Below are 15,619 nucleotides of genomic sequence, written 5' to 3'. Positions count from 1 at the left end.
TTTTGCTGGAGACCTCAAACCCTTCTTAGCCAGAGAAAGGAGAAAAGCCAAGTGTGATAGCTCTGTCCTGAAAAAGGTGCAGTGAAGCGAGCAGCTGGTGTGCCGCAATCAGCCCTGTACACTTAATGTACTACTGAGCAAGTAGCTTGCCAAGGACTAGTTCACTCAGGCACAGAGCAGTCATGATCCAGTTGAAGCCTCACCCATGAGTCTGGGGGCACTGGTAGTGGTTGTGGGAAGGTTCCTCCCAGCCTCCAGCTCGAGGCAGGTAGCTCCTGCATCCTGGCAGCTGGCATTGTCTCGGTTGCCACCACTCTCTGCAGTCTCCCTTCCGCTCTTCAGGCCATGGGGTCATCACAACACTCCTGATGTGACTAGTGCTGCCTCAAGCAAGCTACATCAGGATGAGTTCACAACCTTTGGATGGGGAGACCCAGAAGAAAAGAGGAGAGATGGACAAGCAGTCCCCACATTCCCTGGGGGAGGCCTCTGATCGTTACAGCAGGAGCTCCTACGTTCTTCCCACTATCTAAACAAGAGTTCATCAAGGGGTTAAGCAGAAAAACATAGGCCAAGTCCCGTGTAATACTGTATCTATTCTATGAGTCACAGTAGCAGGCTGCTGCCATAAATGTGGTCACAGCACAGAGAAAATGCAGGGTGCAGAATCAGGGGCATGGAAAGTTATAATTGGCAGTAGGCTACATGTAAACCAGAAATGGGCAGAGCTGGGCTTTCCTCCTTCTCCTCCTCCTCCCGCCTGAGGGATCCCAGTGCTCCATCTCCTCTAGCCATCTCTCTCTGGTGTTTGTCTAAAGGCTGAGGTGACAGCACAGTGTGCTTGAACCCTAGCCCTACAGAGCACTTGAGTGCAAAGCTGTCTGGAAGCCTCTGTATCAGCACGTTGGCTTCAGCAGCAGCACTCGTGGCTGTAACTTAATTCCAGAATCTGGTTCTTGTTCACCAGCCCAGCATGAGCCTTTGAAGACTACAGGTAAAATACTAATGGAAGGAATTACAGAAATGCAATTTTGACACATTGGCAAAAGGAGATGAGTGCTGATTATGGGAGCTGTCAGCTCCATCCTTCTCTCATCTCATTGTGTCTGTGTGAATAGAGAAATCAAATTAAAAATGTTTGAATGCATTCAGGAACCCAAAGGGGAACATATTGATCTATAGATAAGGTCAGATACAGGCCCTCCAGTTTTTGAGTGGAATGGAGGGAACTTCAGATGTGTGCAAACAAGAGAGTATCTTCAAGGCTGGCCAAAAGGGATCCTCTCTTATGTTCTTCCTTGTGAGCAATATATCTCAAAAGTTAGATAAAAAAAAAACCCAGCTGCCTTGAATGCCTGTAGACAGCATAACCCTGGGCAAACCTGAAAAACAGCAGCCTTCCAATATCCTCTTACAAGTGGAGATGGAAGAAAATAAAAATCATAAGGGCGTTAACTGGCCAGAGCCCAGCAAAGCCACGCGAGGCATCCCCAGGTCCCCAGGACCTGAGCTCACGTCTCTGGAGAGTGAAGACAGATCTGATCTGCCCCCTAAGCCAGAAGGAGCTTAGTTAACAGAGTCAAAAATATCAATTACCTGAATGTTAAAATTTCTCCCAACTTCTTCATCAAAATTCTTCATCTCCTGAGAGTGTTCAGATTAACAAGTTATTAAAATATAATTTTCTCTCTGTGTCCCTTTTTATTTTTTGCATTTCATCTCAAGGTCCATCATTGCTTCTTAAAGGGAAGAAATAGGCTTTTGACTGGAATAATGACAATTTGGAGGCCACCGTTTTGCTCTGTTGTGGATATACGCCTATTTCTGATATACATGAATTCAAAGGCTGGTGCTTAGATCTCAGACAGGATAAAGCCAATGTTTGCTTCAGAAGGATTTCTTTGGGAAGAGCACATTTTTTGTAATCGCAGAATGACATATTGCTCTGGGGTTATAAAGAGAATTTTATATTTAAAAAGCTATCTCTGAGATATGTGCTCCTTCTACTCAGCTATAAGCTAAGCAAAACAGAAGGAGAGAGAGTGAGAGAAAAGGAGAGAAAATGAATTAGCTTGAACTTTTGCTGAGATAAATATGGCCTGAACTTTTAAGTTCAGTTCATGCAAGCAACCTCATTGAAATCAGTGGGATTTCGCCCATGTACTTCGAAGCAGACCTTGACCCCACAAGGCTGAGCAACAGAAAAATGCTTTCAACACATCCACTAAATTTGGCTGTAATTAGAGATGGGACTCAGCAAAGTACCTGTCTCACCTGGGCCTCCACAGCTGCCTCTGAAGTCATGTGTGTTGTGACTGCATCAGGATCAGGTGCCCAGTGCATCTCTTGTCCCTCCTCCTGGACACAAAAAAGCCCTGCAGCCGCTGGTGCTTTTGGCAGGTCGTGATGTTGACCATGGCAACTGAGCGCATCAGGCTGAAGGCGAACTGGATTGTAAACGTTCTCACCTTACCCAGAGAGTGAGGGGAGACCATCACGTAGGGGAAAATGCCTTCACTCAGGGCGCTGATCCAGAAATGTCAAAATTGACTTAATGTATGCAAAGCAGCAAGGGACACACTGGTCTCTCTCTCATCTGTCTGAAATTGCATCCAACTGAAGAGAAGGAGGGAGGGTGTGAATGTGTGTGCACATGTGTGCATGTGCAGGCAAACGAGCTGACGGCGCAACGTGCCTCCCTCTGCCCCTACCCCCCTTTTCTTTGCAAGGGTTTCAGATCATCTGCTTTTCACAGGCATTGAAAACTAGTGGGAAAACCGAAGCCGGATTGTGACTGGAAGCTAATGTAGTCTACATGCAGCAGACATCTAATATGATGTTATTTATTCCCATAGATCTGTTTATTTTGTTTTCAATTTACCAAACCCTGTGACACATTCCCAAAGGTGCCTTGTTGTACAATACGTTGCACACAGTAAGATATTCAGCCTAATTCACTCTTTGTTTTGTTTCAGTTCAGCTGCATGAGGGCACAAATGCATCTGTGTTATATCTTCTCCTGTGACTGATGTTGCAGACTATTGCCATAGGGTTTTGTGAAATGGGATCTTAGTTAATCTAGGGCATTGTCTTTGTAGTGCTAAATTCTTATTTGCAAACATAATGTTCTGGCATTCATGCAACAGGGGAACATTCGTTCTTTTTTTCTTGTTTTTCTTTTTTTTTTGTTTAGAATAGACTGTATGTGTTTTTAATAAACTTCTATTCTAAAGCTTTTTCTCCCTATTCTGCATTTGATCTGAGACATTTATAACACATTGCATCACGTCAAATTGATGTCTTTAGCAAGTCAAGCCAAATATTCCTAAAACCCATGTGCCCAAACAGAAGACGTACACTGCTAAGGAGGAAAGTACCTGATGTTTTTTAAAGCATCCACAGGAAGGCAATTCCAGCCTTTAAATATACCCACACATACAGAAAAGATTTTGAAAAAATTGTCTGTCCATAGCCCGTTCTCAGCCTGGAAGGATGGTATCACTTATAAATCAATGGCTTTTCTTTGCACTTTGTTGAAAGCTCTCATGTTTTCGTTTTTCTTTTATTTCAGGAACGTGTTGTTATTTGGTATACTAAGGACCTGGTCTGAGGAAATGGTGCAGAATCAGGAATTCCAAATTGGATGACATTATAAAAGTGTGCTGCAGACAAAATTTGATGTAAACAGGATCTGGAAAAGATTTGATGAGATTGTGAAAAAATGAAGATGGGATGCAGATTCATTAATAAACAGCCTGTGGGTAGCGAGCATAAAGCCTGATTGATCACAATTACTGCAGCTCATAACTGGAAAACCAGACATTGGAGGACATGCACAAGGTAAAGCTGGTCTGACATCAGAGCTGAGCCTCATCTATTTATTGGGTGGCAACTACAGAAATCCAGCTCTTGCTCGTTATGGGTATGTTTCCATAACAGCATTTAAAGTAGTTTAATTTTCACTTCAGCAATCTTTCAGACTGATTATCAAAAGAGTTTTCTTAGAAAGCTGCTTGGATGAAGAAACCAGATCTCCCACATGTGCCTCCCAGTGTGCACACATTTGCGTCTGGAACAGCGTCTGGAACTGGGTGTTTCACTTTGAATTAACACCGAGCGCACCGCGCAAGCAGATGACTCCCCATCACCAGCTATTACTGCAAGGAGCTGTGCTCATCCCCCTGGAAGTGCAGGCAGAAAGGTCCCTGTGAGCTGCTACTTGCCTGATGGGGAAACACTCTACTGCATGGCTGGGTGTGTGTGTTAGGTGAGCAACCACAGCTGGCAGGTCAGTTAAGAATCTCCTTGTAAGAGCACTCAAAGCCTGGCTCTTCCCTTTGTGCCAGCTCCTATATGCCCAGTAGAGAAAACCCTATGTAGTATAATATAATATGTATGTATAATAGCTATGTAAGCTCCAGGCTTCATATACAGAAACGGAAATTTGCTATTAGGTATCTGAAGCAGGAACCTCCAAAGCTAACAGGAACAGTCAGGAGCCAGAGAAGAGATGTAGCACAGCAGTGCTACAGAAAGAAGTGCTCCTTTCTGCCCAGTACTCACGTCAGCTCCTAGTATCTGGTTTGTGGGTACACTGAACATTCTAACAGCAAGAGGCACCAAATGCCATTAGAATCATAGAATCATGGTTGGAAGGGACCTTAAAGATCATCTAGTTCCAACCCCTCTGGCACAGACAGGGACACCTTCCATTAGAATGACACCTTCCACTATAAAACCATCTTCCATTAGAAAGGTGTTATGATGTAACATACCAGGGATAGCTCCCCATTTACTGAAGCTTTAGAGCTGTGGAAAGTTAATATCTGTGTTAGCTGAAATGAGGCCCTACAAATGGTTGTAGATCTATCTCTGCACTCTGTAGTTCTCCTTCTGTGACAAAGGAAAAGCATTTCCTCATGATACCTTAGTGGGCTAAAAAAGGATAAAGCCACGACGGGTTGGGAAGCACTCAGACACCAGAGTGACAAGTACCAGAAGAAATGTCCATAGAAAATGACTCATCCTGCCTGGAGTAGGCTTTCAACAGCACGCAATAAACTAGGCATGGAGCCACCCACTAAAGCACTGAGACAAATTATTGAAAAGCTGCGTGTTGAGTGAGCCTCTGCAGGCCATCCTTGGCACAGCACAGTGCATCCCCTGCACTGCTGGGTGCAGTCACCCACCCACGCTGCAGCCAAACCACGGCTGGGCTGCTTAGGCAAGAGCCTCAGTCGTGCTGCTGAGGTGTCAGTGAGGAATCATGAACCCACCTTAGAAGAAGAGAGAAGAAATGGATCCCTGCTTCTTTGCAGGGGCTTTGAGAGCTCACTACTGGAAAAGGGCCATTTTTGGTTTACCTTTAGTAGGAAGGCCCAGCAAATGGGGACAAGGGGACAAATTCAGCACCCAGAGAAGAGCAGACTGGTAAGAATTTCTGCCACATTAGCACTTTGTCTATTGAATCCTGGAGTCAGATACCAAGACATCAACAGACTGCAAGAGCAAATGAGTTTATTGTCTTCTCTTGCTGACTCCAACAGGCATGTTGCCTAAGACTTGGCTCCTGCTCCTCAGCAGCCGGCTTTCGTCCACAGATCACATCACAACCCAGCAAGACACACACTTTCTATAGCAGAGTAGTCCATCAGCAGGATTACCAGGTATGCAGCAAGCCAGTTCCTGTAAGAGCCAGCCCTTTACCTGCAGAAACAAGAAGTTCACCCATGGCATTGAGGAAAATAATAATAATAAAAAGAGGTCACGGAATGTAGAGGCTCTCCCAGGTCACTCGGTGTTTCTTCTGTGCTACTAGCTTTCTTCAGCTACTAGACAGAAATGCTCCTGGAAATTCCTGCTTCCATTTGCTCTAAATATCTGCAGTACTTGCTGTCCCTGAATTTTTTCATCATAGCTCACATATGGATTTAAGGCAGGAGTCTGAGCAGAAACACCCCACACAGTGCCTAGCTCCTCTGAGCCAAAGCGAGGCAGCCATACTGGTGTTCGGATGCATCCCTCTAGGTTTCCCTTCACCTGCCATCCCCACCAAGCTGCTGCCAGCCAACAGTGCTATTGCCTTCTGTTCAATGTGCCACAGCAGCATCAACCCCTCTGCTGCCCTGGCAAGAGCAGGAAGTGAGCTTGAGACTTACCTGTCTCTGTCTGGGTCTCCAAGTGCAAACACAAGCCCAGGCTTCCCTTTGCTGATTCCTTCTCAACCTTGAATTAGAGCAGAAGAATAAATCAGCTGAATGATCTGCTCTGCAAATTCATAGGCAAAGCTTACAGACTGCAAGCAAAAATGAGGAGAAGAGCAAGGCCAAGAGGGTGGCCAGATGTCCCTAGCAAGGCAAAAATCCTCCTGGAGCTGGGCATCTGGATTTCACAGCTACCAAACACCAGCAATCACCACCATATGCTGAGCAGAAAACAAAAACCTGTTCTACATCCCCAGCAACAGAGGAACACGTTGGCAGATTGAAGCAGCTTAGCAGGATTTGGGGGAAAGTCCTGAAGCTCTCTCTAAGACATCTGCCAGTAAAGACCTTATTTGCAACAGAAATGAGTCCTTTTCTTCCCCTGGTGACCTTTCATTCTATCTGGATGAGATGTGTCTCCTCTATTGGTCTCTTCCCTTGCGGGAATTCAGAGGTGTTAGAAGCCAGCTTCCAACCTGGAGCACCTACAGCACTTGCTATGGCCAGATCTCCAAAACAGATGTTGTGTTCCACATGGCACCACAGGGTCAGCTGAATGAGGCTACCAAATCACCTGTCTCTGCCCTGGGCATTGGTGGAGAAGAAGAGAACAGAGAGGGGAAGAGACCTGGATTTTGGTTCCAGGTCTGAGCTGGAAAGGCACTGGGTTTTGCCTTCCCATTTTGTCTACTCCTTGTCTTTCAGCTCTTGTGTATACAGCTTTGCTACATGTGAGCAGTCATGGCTTTCAGTTACTGGTAATTCAGTTCCATTTCTACTTTCAGAAGCTCCTTATCAAGATCAGTTCCTACTAGCCCAAGAACCAAAGGTTCTGCCTCCTACCCTTGCATTTGCTCAATCTTTTCTTCTCCTTTGTCTGACCAGATGATGCTCAACTTATCCAACAAGCCTTCCTTCTCAAGGAGCTGGATTACTTTCAAAATCTGTCTATTGACCATTGCGTGGATCCTGAAGCTCATGGCTACTTACATCTCAAGTGATGCAACCCAGCAGAGGCAACTAACTAATCACCCTGAAGAACCAGGTGGATCACTCCAAAATAAGACACACTGGCAGTGTGAGTTTGTGTGTAGGACCTCCAAGAAACTGAATCAAGGCATGGAAAAGCTGCAGTAAGCAGTGAGGATTCCAAGTAGTAAGCAACGAGGATTCCAAGTAGTAAGAGCGATCAGAGGTTCGGGGAGTATGGAAGAAAAGCCACCCCAGAATTAAGCTATTGCTGCCCAGAGGATTGCTATTCTTACTCATCAGAAATTCCCAGAACCCAATGGCGCTCCGTTAATGCTGACCTCCAGGGCAGGACTACGCAGTATAACTGGTCGTTCCAGGTAGCCTTGATAAATGTGTTGCTGCCAGAAGACAGGAATGTGTTTTAAACAAGTTCAGGTGTCCTGTTACATTGTAGAACCTAATCCGAGTTTGCGTATACACATCAATTTCTATTGCATGATACAGGCTGGATCTACTTGTGTACAGTGGATCTTCCCCACTCCACCACTGCTCCCAAATCCTTGACCGTTATTTAAGAACATCTTAATAGAAAAAGGCAAAATTAGTTTTGTACAAATGGAGTTGGTGGATGCTACTGGCTTGTGCTTTTCCCAGCCAAAAATTAACTTCTGATGATGCTGAAAATCCCATTAGAGTCTACCATTTTGAAAAATAAAAGTTTGAAATATTTCTTTTTCCAGTTAGAAGAAAAGCCTGGCTTCCTTTGCTGAGCATATTAAATACCTTACTTAAATAGCTGAAAACAAATGTCCCTTTAAAGCAGTACCTAACATGCACAGCCACTGAAGAAATCAGTTAGTCTCTGGCCAAGGGCTTTCTATTAGTTTTATTTATTACATATAAAGGACCCTGTGTTGCAATTACACACAAAAGGCAGATTCCACAGCATTTGGTCTTGCGTGCCTATTTTCTCCATAGTTTTATTTACCATTCTTAAAAAGGATAAACAGAGAGGCATGTGCTTATATATTTTGAAGAGGATATTCCCCCATGCTCTACAAGAAACTTCTTTGAATACACTTTCACCATTTGCAATTGTGCTCCTGGAAGTTTTAACAATATTTGTTTCAGATAAGTTTATTTTTGTATGATTGATTGAAATCTCAAGCTGCAATTAAGAAAATTGCAGTGAGAACCATTAAAGGAATAGCGTCATTCTCTCCCCTTCCCACTAAAATGTCAGGTTTCAATGTCACTGCAAGATAACCCAATCGCGTGCTTGTACACCGTTCACCCGGGCTGGAGTAAGTGTAAAACCGTCTGAAGTACTAATTACAAATGACTAGAAATAATGACACGCAGCAGAAGGAAAATGAAAGGCCCCAGTCCTTATTACTTACCCACCAAGGTGTGTGTGCGCAGTAATGTGGGTTATTGTGAAGCAGCCTATTTAGCAAATATACAAACATCCATCCCCACTTGTAGATTAGCCTCAGTCCCTCCCCCATCTCCCTCTGTCTCTCTGCCCTTTCTTTCTCTCCAATTATAAACCAGCACCAGGTTTTCTCATCAGCCATCTCCATGTCTCCAAATGGCTTTTCAGTGTCAGGCCTATCAGGAAATTAACTCATCATGCAGTGACAGCTGCTAATTTTTTCCCCTTACATGTCAGATGGATCGCCTGCTGAAGCTAATAATGAATCACCAATCCCTGATTAGAAGGTGCTTCCGAAACATATAACTGCCATCTGAGCTAACTTTTTTCTTCATATAAAATGATATCACCCTAGAGGAGTAGAAAATGAATTGTATTCTTCAACAAGATGGAACAGGGGTAGCCTGTTTGAATGAGCCATGCACTATCTTAAATTATGGGTTATTGTTGCTCAGTAAAATAAGTGAAAACTCACAGCTCTTCTTTGTTTTGCCAAAAGAATGACTTTTTTTTTCTCACTTGAATTTACTTAGTTTCAAATTTCAGGAGTGGTTTTGTCTTCACTCTTCTCTCTTTTTTATTCTGTTTATAGGTTTTGTGCTTAGGAAGCCTCCTGAGCAGGGAAAGTTGGAGAAAAGCCCCAGAAGTTGCTTTGTGAGGCCTGTGCCTACCACAACACCAGTTCCTTGTACTGCTCTGCCAGTAGTCCATCCCCATGATTTTCTGAAGGGGGCTCAACTGCATTTTAAGTGCAGGTTCAGCTCAGGGCCAGCCTGAGGCACAAGAACTTTTGACACATAGAGATTCCTACAGCGATTACACAAGCTGAATCCACTGCTCACTAAGATCACAAACGTATTTCTTCCAGAACACACAGCTAACATTTCTGGTATTAAAGCAGCATTTATAAATGACAGCAGTGCTTGCAGCACTATGCACAATCCACAAGTGCATACCTTAGCACATCAACTCCCTGGCTCTGGCTCATCTCACTTCCTTAGCAAAGGGCAGCTGGTAGTCAGGCAGAATGGTATGTAGCTGTGGGCACTTTGGGTTATGTTGGGTTTTGGGTTCTTTTCATTTTGCTTTTGTTGTAGGAAATATTTATCTAAATATAGTTTCCAGCTATCTCTCATCTCCTATTTCTCCCCAAAGATGGAGCCTGCATTCCAGGGCCAGGAGACACTGCCTCTGGAGGTGTATATCTGATTCTTAAGAAATGGGGGGGTGAGACTGCTTGCCAGAAATCTCTCTTCTTCCTCTTTGTTTTCACCTAAGGCTTTTTTGTTCACTCTTGTGGGGGTCTTTTTGTTTTGTTTTTTTTTTACATTATTACTTATTTCCCCCCTGCATATTAGTTCAATACTTCTGAAACACTTTACCTGTTTGGCATCATCACAGCATGATCCAACTTTATTAATGCTTATTCAGAATGGATAACAAAGAGAAAATGAAGCCAGTGGCTCTGGCAGTCAGAACACCAGAAAGCAACTGACATGGGAATACTGTACCCTCAACAATCGCTTCCATTATAGCATAGCCGTTGAATTCTCCGGGACACAGGCAACTGAAGGTGCTCAAACCAAACAGCAAAACACACTTTGAGGAGTGACTGGCTGCCTGGCCTGCATAGGCTTCTTAAATCCACATCACACAAGTTCTAAGATGCTCTGACAGTGGACGCTACCTGTGCCAAAGGGCTCCTGCAGCCCCAGAGCCTGCTCCCGGCCACACCACAGGCACCTGACCAGCACCACACATGGCCCTGGGGGAGTCATGTCCTTTTCAGATGCTGCTCTATTCTGACTGCCTCCCCCCGGCTTCCTAATCTTCCCTGCTCTCCAGGGCAGAGGACAGAGGAACACTAGGAAGATCCATAGAGCAACACAGCTCATCTCCTCCCAGTTTATGATATGGGAGAATGCCAGGAGCTCTGGCATGGGAGGGAGACAAATGCCAGTGATGAGATTCCTAGGCCCTGGAAGAGATCTGCCATAGCCTCAAATTTTGGTGTGTAGCAGAGAGAGTTTTAGTATGGGGTTGAGACAGTGCGTGGAGTCCTTAAGCAGGCTGACAGTACAGGAAAGAATGTCACCCTTGATTTCTAATGTTACGTTTGTAGGGCGCTAATAAGTTAACTTTAAAGTGCACATTAAAAAGAAGGGGGAAAAAAAAGCCCTAGGAAAATATTAGCTCTCCCGATCAGGCTGCACTCAGAGAGAAGTATCGTTAACCTGAGCTCCCAGGTAATTACAGCACATGGTAGGTTAGTGAATCCTTTCCAATGCTCCCAAGAACAGGAACACCTACCAGTTTTTTTTTTTTATGCAAAGGTCTGCTCTTTTCATTGTGCATACAATGTGATTGCTGGTTTGACACTGCAGGCTACACTGGTTTTATGAAGGATTAAATGCCACCTGAGACATATTTATCCTAAATAAATCACAAATGGTAAACTGCAGCATGTCAGTGTCAACATCCTGTACTGCAGCAGAAAGGTTAGCCATACAGGACTAAGCACAGCGAAGAATTAGCATCCAAGCTGCAAGACCACAGGGCTACAGTTAACAGGAGAAATGATCAAGAAGAAATATTTCCACTGAAAAACATTCAGTTTTTTGAACATCTGTGAGAGTCTTGCAGAGGGCCATCATTTTGTAAAGGTCACCTTTTTCCTGATAACAAACGGGAGTTGATCCTGTCACTGTTTGCTGAAGACAGTATTTAAGAGTAAGTGAACAGCCTGTCACTTCTAAGAAAGATGAGCAAGTCAAACTCGGCTAATTATGAATCTTGATGTCTAACTTGAAATTTACTTTTTTGGGGGTTTGACAAAGACACAACCTCAACTCTTGGAAAATAGTAAAATTTAAAAAATAATAATAAGAGAGAAAAAGACAGAAGGATCTTATAGCCCCAGAATGAAGCACCTTTTCTCAGCAGCCCTATTAGAAAATACATTTTTAAACAGTTGCTTCAGGAAGGAACTACTGTTTTACCTCACCCCAACTTTCTTATAGTTGATAATTTTAAGATATTAAACATGATAGGAAACCCAGTTATCTCTAGAGTCAGCATGGCTTATACCCTAAACACTTATACAATTATATTAAGCATGCATGAGGCACACTTCAGAAATTAGATTCTTTTATCTTTATCTATCTAGTGAGCTAGAGGAGAGAAAAGAGAAAAGAGAAAATACACAGACACAACAGATAGTGTTTGTTTGCTCCTGCTGAATGCCAGTTCTGTTTATTGTTTCATATTAAAAATCATGATGCTTCATTTTAATGCTAACATTTTATTTGAAAGACAAAACAAATAATCCCCAAACCTTGCCAGTTTATATTTTACAATTTTTCTAAAGAAACAAAACCAGTTTTATCATGAAACAAATCTTTTCAACATGAACTTGCATTGAACAATTGCAGTATATCCACAAGTAAATAACTGACATTCTGGACGAAGCAAGAAATACAAGGTCACCTTTTTCCCCCCTACTTGTTAATGTCAATGTCAGAATTTTCTTTAAAAATCCCCATAACATTTCAGAAGTAGCTCACAAAATGAACTGCAAAATGGTATTTATATGAAGCACTATTTATAAGAAAAGCAAAACACTGACAGTGACAATATTTTTTTCAAAAAATGCACATTTCTTATGTAGGACTCTCATCTAAAATTAAGTGGAAGTTACAGGCATCGAGTTCTTCTTCCCGAATATGTACAACCTAGGATTTTCTGACGTGCAGCTTTTTTGAGCTCTTCTTTAGGGAAAGTCTTATGTGATACCATGAAAGAGTAAACTACTATGAAAAGTTTCATTTTAGATGCACAAAGTCCTTATTTTGACAACATATTTTTAGCCAAGGATGTATTAAAGTAAGATTTTTAGAAAGCAAAATGTCACCTGCTTTTCTTTAAAATGAAGAAGGGCACTGATTACTTTATGTAAGCTTACCTGTTCACCTTGTTATTGTGGGGTTTGTATTTTTTTGCATATTTATCTGTTCACAAAATGTACATATAAGTGCAATTATTTTACTCCTGTGATTATGTTACACAAAAATGACAGAAGGCAGGGAATTACCCTGAGATAAAACAACATTAAAAAAAAATCAACAAAGAAAACAGTGAACAGAAAAATTCCTACTTTGGGAGGGGGGCCTTTTATCCTGTTATCCTTTTATCCTAATATGCTTGTTTTATAATAATCCCATATAATAATTCTTAGAGCTATTGTAACAAAATTGTACTATCCTTTTCAGTGAACTCCTCCTATTAGCTGATCTTCACTTCCTGCAGGGTGCGTATTTGTTACCTGGCTAGGAGGACATTCTACTGAGAAGGCTTTACAGAAAACATTCCAGGAATACAGTGCCTCCATGATTCTGGTAATATCCAGCTTTGCCCTGAATCCAGCCTATGAGGTGAAGCTCTTCATGCTTCCTGTACTTTGTTATAATCTCTCTGGCCTTGAATTACCTGTGAGCCACCCTCTGTATAAATGACCATGCTTGCCAACTGTTCTCTTGCTCTATCAGGGGTTACAGCTTCTGCTTTTAGAGCAGTACCAGCCTGCAAAATGTCTTGAGACCCACCTGTCTCTATCACAGCATGTGAGTACACACCAGGCTCATCCTGCATGTCTGGTGGCAATTCTGTGACAATGTAGTGGGTTGCACCTTCAGAGAAGTCACCATCAGAGCCCTGAGACATGGCTTGAGCTAATTCTTCACTGACAATAATCTGTGATATTTGCCCATCCGACTCAACTAAATCCATGTGTTCACTTTGGACGCTGAGTGTGTGGCTACCAGCTTCCTGCATAATTATCTGAGAGCCTTCTCCAGCTACCATATGCACAGTCCCTTCCTCATTTACAATGACTTGAGTGACACCTTCTTTCATCAGCTGGTCGGCTGCAGCTGTATCACACACAGCAAACTGTAATACTCCTTGGACCATATTCTTGAAGGCAGCCTGAGCTCTCTCCTGAGATGCAATTATAGCCGATGGGTGCATGACCCGTGTCACTACTTCCATAGGTTTGGTATCTTCCTGAGTCTCCCGAACTTCGTGGAACATTTGTATTTCTTGTCCCTCTGCATCACTGGGAACGCTGGGCATCTCAGGGTTTGGCATTTGCAAAAAATCTTTGTGACTAGACCTGCTTCTGTCAAGGAGTCCAGATTTGTTTTCCGCTTCACCCAGCTCTGTTACAGCACAAAGCAGGGCATCTAATGCCGAGGAGGATTCTGGAGGATGGACTGTAGCTTCAGAAGCATCTAAAACTTCTTGTTGCATTATCTGCTGCAGTACAGTGCTACTGGAGTCAGGAACCGCATCTATTTGAACAGCCTCCTGCATATCAGCTCCTGTTCCTTCCACCACTACCACCTGTGTTGCACCATCTGCTAACTGCTCGGTAAGTATCTGCCCTGGAACCACACTACTCACGTGGGAGCCGTTTTGGTTTGTAGCTATGACTTGCCCATCCTCTGTGATATGGACCACCCTGGCCATCTGACCAGCCATTGCTAACGTCTGAAGGGTAGCCACTGCTGTTTCTTCCACAGAGGCATCAATGGCAAAGTCACCGTCATATCCTTGAATAATAATAAATTGCTGAACTTCCTCAGGTGACTGTGGCTGTCTTCTACTACCTTGAAAGACCTTCTCCTTAACTGGAGAAACCTCTCCCAGTGCTGCAGCGGTAAAGGGACTCGCAGTTTCCACAAAGGTTGCTCCTTGCCCCTTCAGTCGGCACTCATAGGACTTGGACACAATGCCTACAAGATAAAATATGCTGTTAACATGGTATCATGGCAAATTTCGGTTCATTGCTTTAACAAATTGTAGCTTGAATGGAAAAAAATTCCTTGACGATTTTCAGATTTCATTGGCAGAAAACACAGATAAAATGAGCAAATGAACAAAGCCAATTTACATGTTTTCCAAATAAAATATTTACAGGTTGAAATAATTGCTGAGTTTAACCATTCTTCAGCTTATTAACAATTTAAATGCATTTTTTAAAATATCCTATATAAAAAAGCCCAAGTAAATACAGTATGCAGTTAAAAGCCATTAACACATCTTTTATAGAAGATCCTATTGGTGATATTTCAGTACATCCGTAATGAATTTTAGGATCGTATATTACATTAAACATATCTGGGTTTGACAAACTGTGGCTGATCATCTCAATACCCTGCTTTTGTTGGCGAGGTAATTGCCATGCTGTCATATTGATGCCATTGTCTTCCCCTTCATTTCCTACCCAGAATCGTCTCCAGCACCCCTGACTGACTCAGTCACTAGCCTGGTTACCTGGAGAAAAGACTCAGTAGCTTTCTTTCCCTAAGCAGGATATTCTATACAATATCATCCAGAGAAACCTCAATTACTCCTCCTAATTACTTCTACATGAAATCAAGTAACAAAAAACCTTTAACCTCCATATTCCAACTGCTTGCTCTGCCACTTGGTCTGGTTTTGTGACATTGAAGGTTTCCTTCTCAGTTCTCATCGCTAACAATAAAGCTGCAGCAAGGCAAATGGTGCCCACAGCTGCACAAAGTCAAGCCCACCATTTTCAAAACATGGCCTTATGTGTTTTTGGGAAGACGTAACTGAGAGCTGTGACCACCAGCTTAGTGGATTTCCTTGGAAGGACAGCTCTAGCACTCACTGTCTTCCCATGGTAGTGCCACTCAGAAGCATCCATGGAGGTACTGCATGTACTGGGAAGTAAGCTTTGGGCCACAACCAGTGCACACAGAGAGAAAAGTGGGTCCTGGACACTGGGAATGAGGTGAGGGTCTAATGCCAGACAGGCCTTGGGAAGGCTGACTAAGTCAGCTCAGACTACCCACACCCACGCTCCAGTTTAAATTCACCTACACAAAACTGAAATCACATCTCTGGAATAACAGGTGTAGCATCTTATCACTAACACAAATAGCTATGCTTGCTTGGGATAAAACAGACAAGGAAAAAACCCTGA

At 43.1% G+C, this 15,619-nt stretch overlaps 1 protein-coding gene across 2 annotated transcripts in view; it reads right to left on the bottom strand.

Moving 5' to 3' along the window:
• Positions 1-11,836: 11,836 nt before the first annotated feature.
• ZNF407 (zinc finger protein 407) overlaps positions 11,837-15,619 on the bottom strand; it is a 338,348-nt gene continuing 334,565 nt past the window's right edge. For both annotated transcript variants that reach the window (XM_027678430.1, XM_027678441.1), the window contains exon 9: positions 11,837-14,402. In XM_027678430.1, the coding sequence (XP_027534231.1) occupies positions 13,051-14,402 (1,352 nt within the window). In that variant the 3' untranslated portion in view covers positions 11,837-13,050. The remainder of the gene's footprint in view (positions 14,403-15,619) is intronic.

Source organism: Neopelma chrysocephalum, unplaced genomic scaffold (assembly GCF_003984885.1).
Source record: "Neopelma chrysocephalum unplaced genomic scaffold, ASM398488v2 Primary Assembly neopelma1_22b, whole genome shotgun sequence".
Classification (NCBI taxonomy): domain Eukaryota; kingdom Metazoa; phylum Chordata; class Aves; order Passeriformes; family Pipridae; genus Neopelma; species Neopelma chrysocephalum.
The sequence above is the reverse complement of the archived record's forward strand: the minus strand, read 5'-3'. Positions and strand labels throughout refer to the sequence as shown.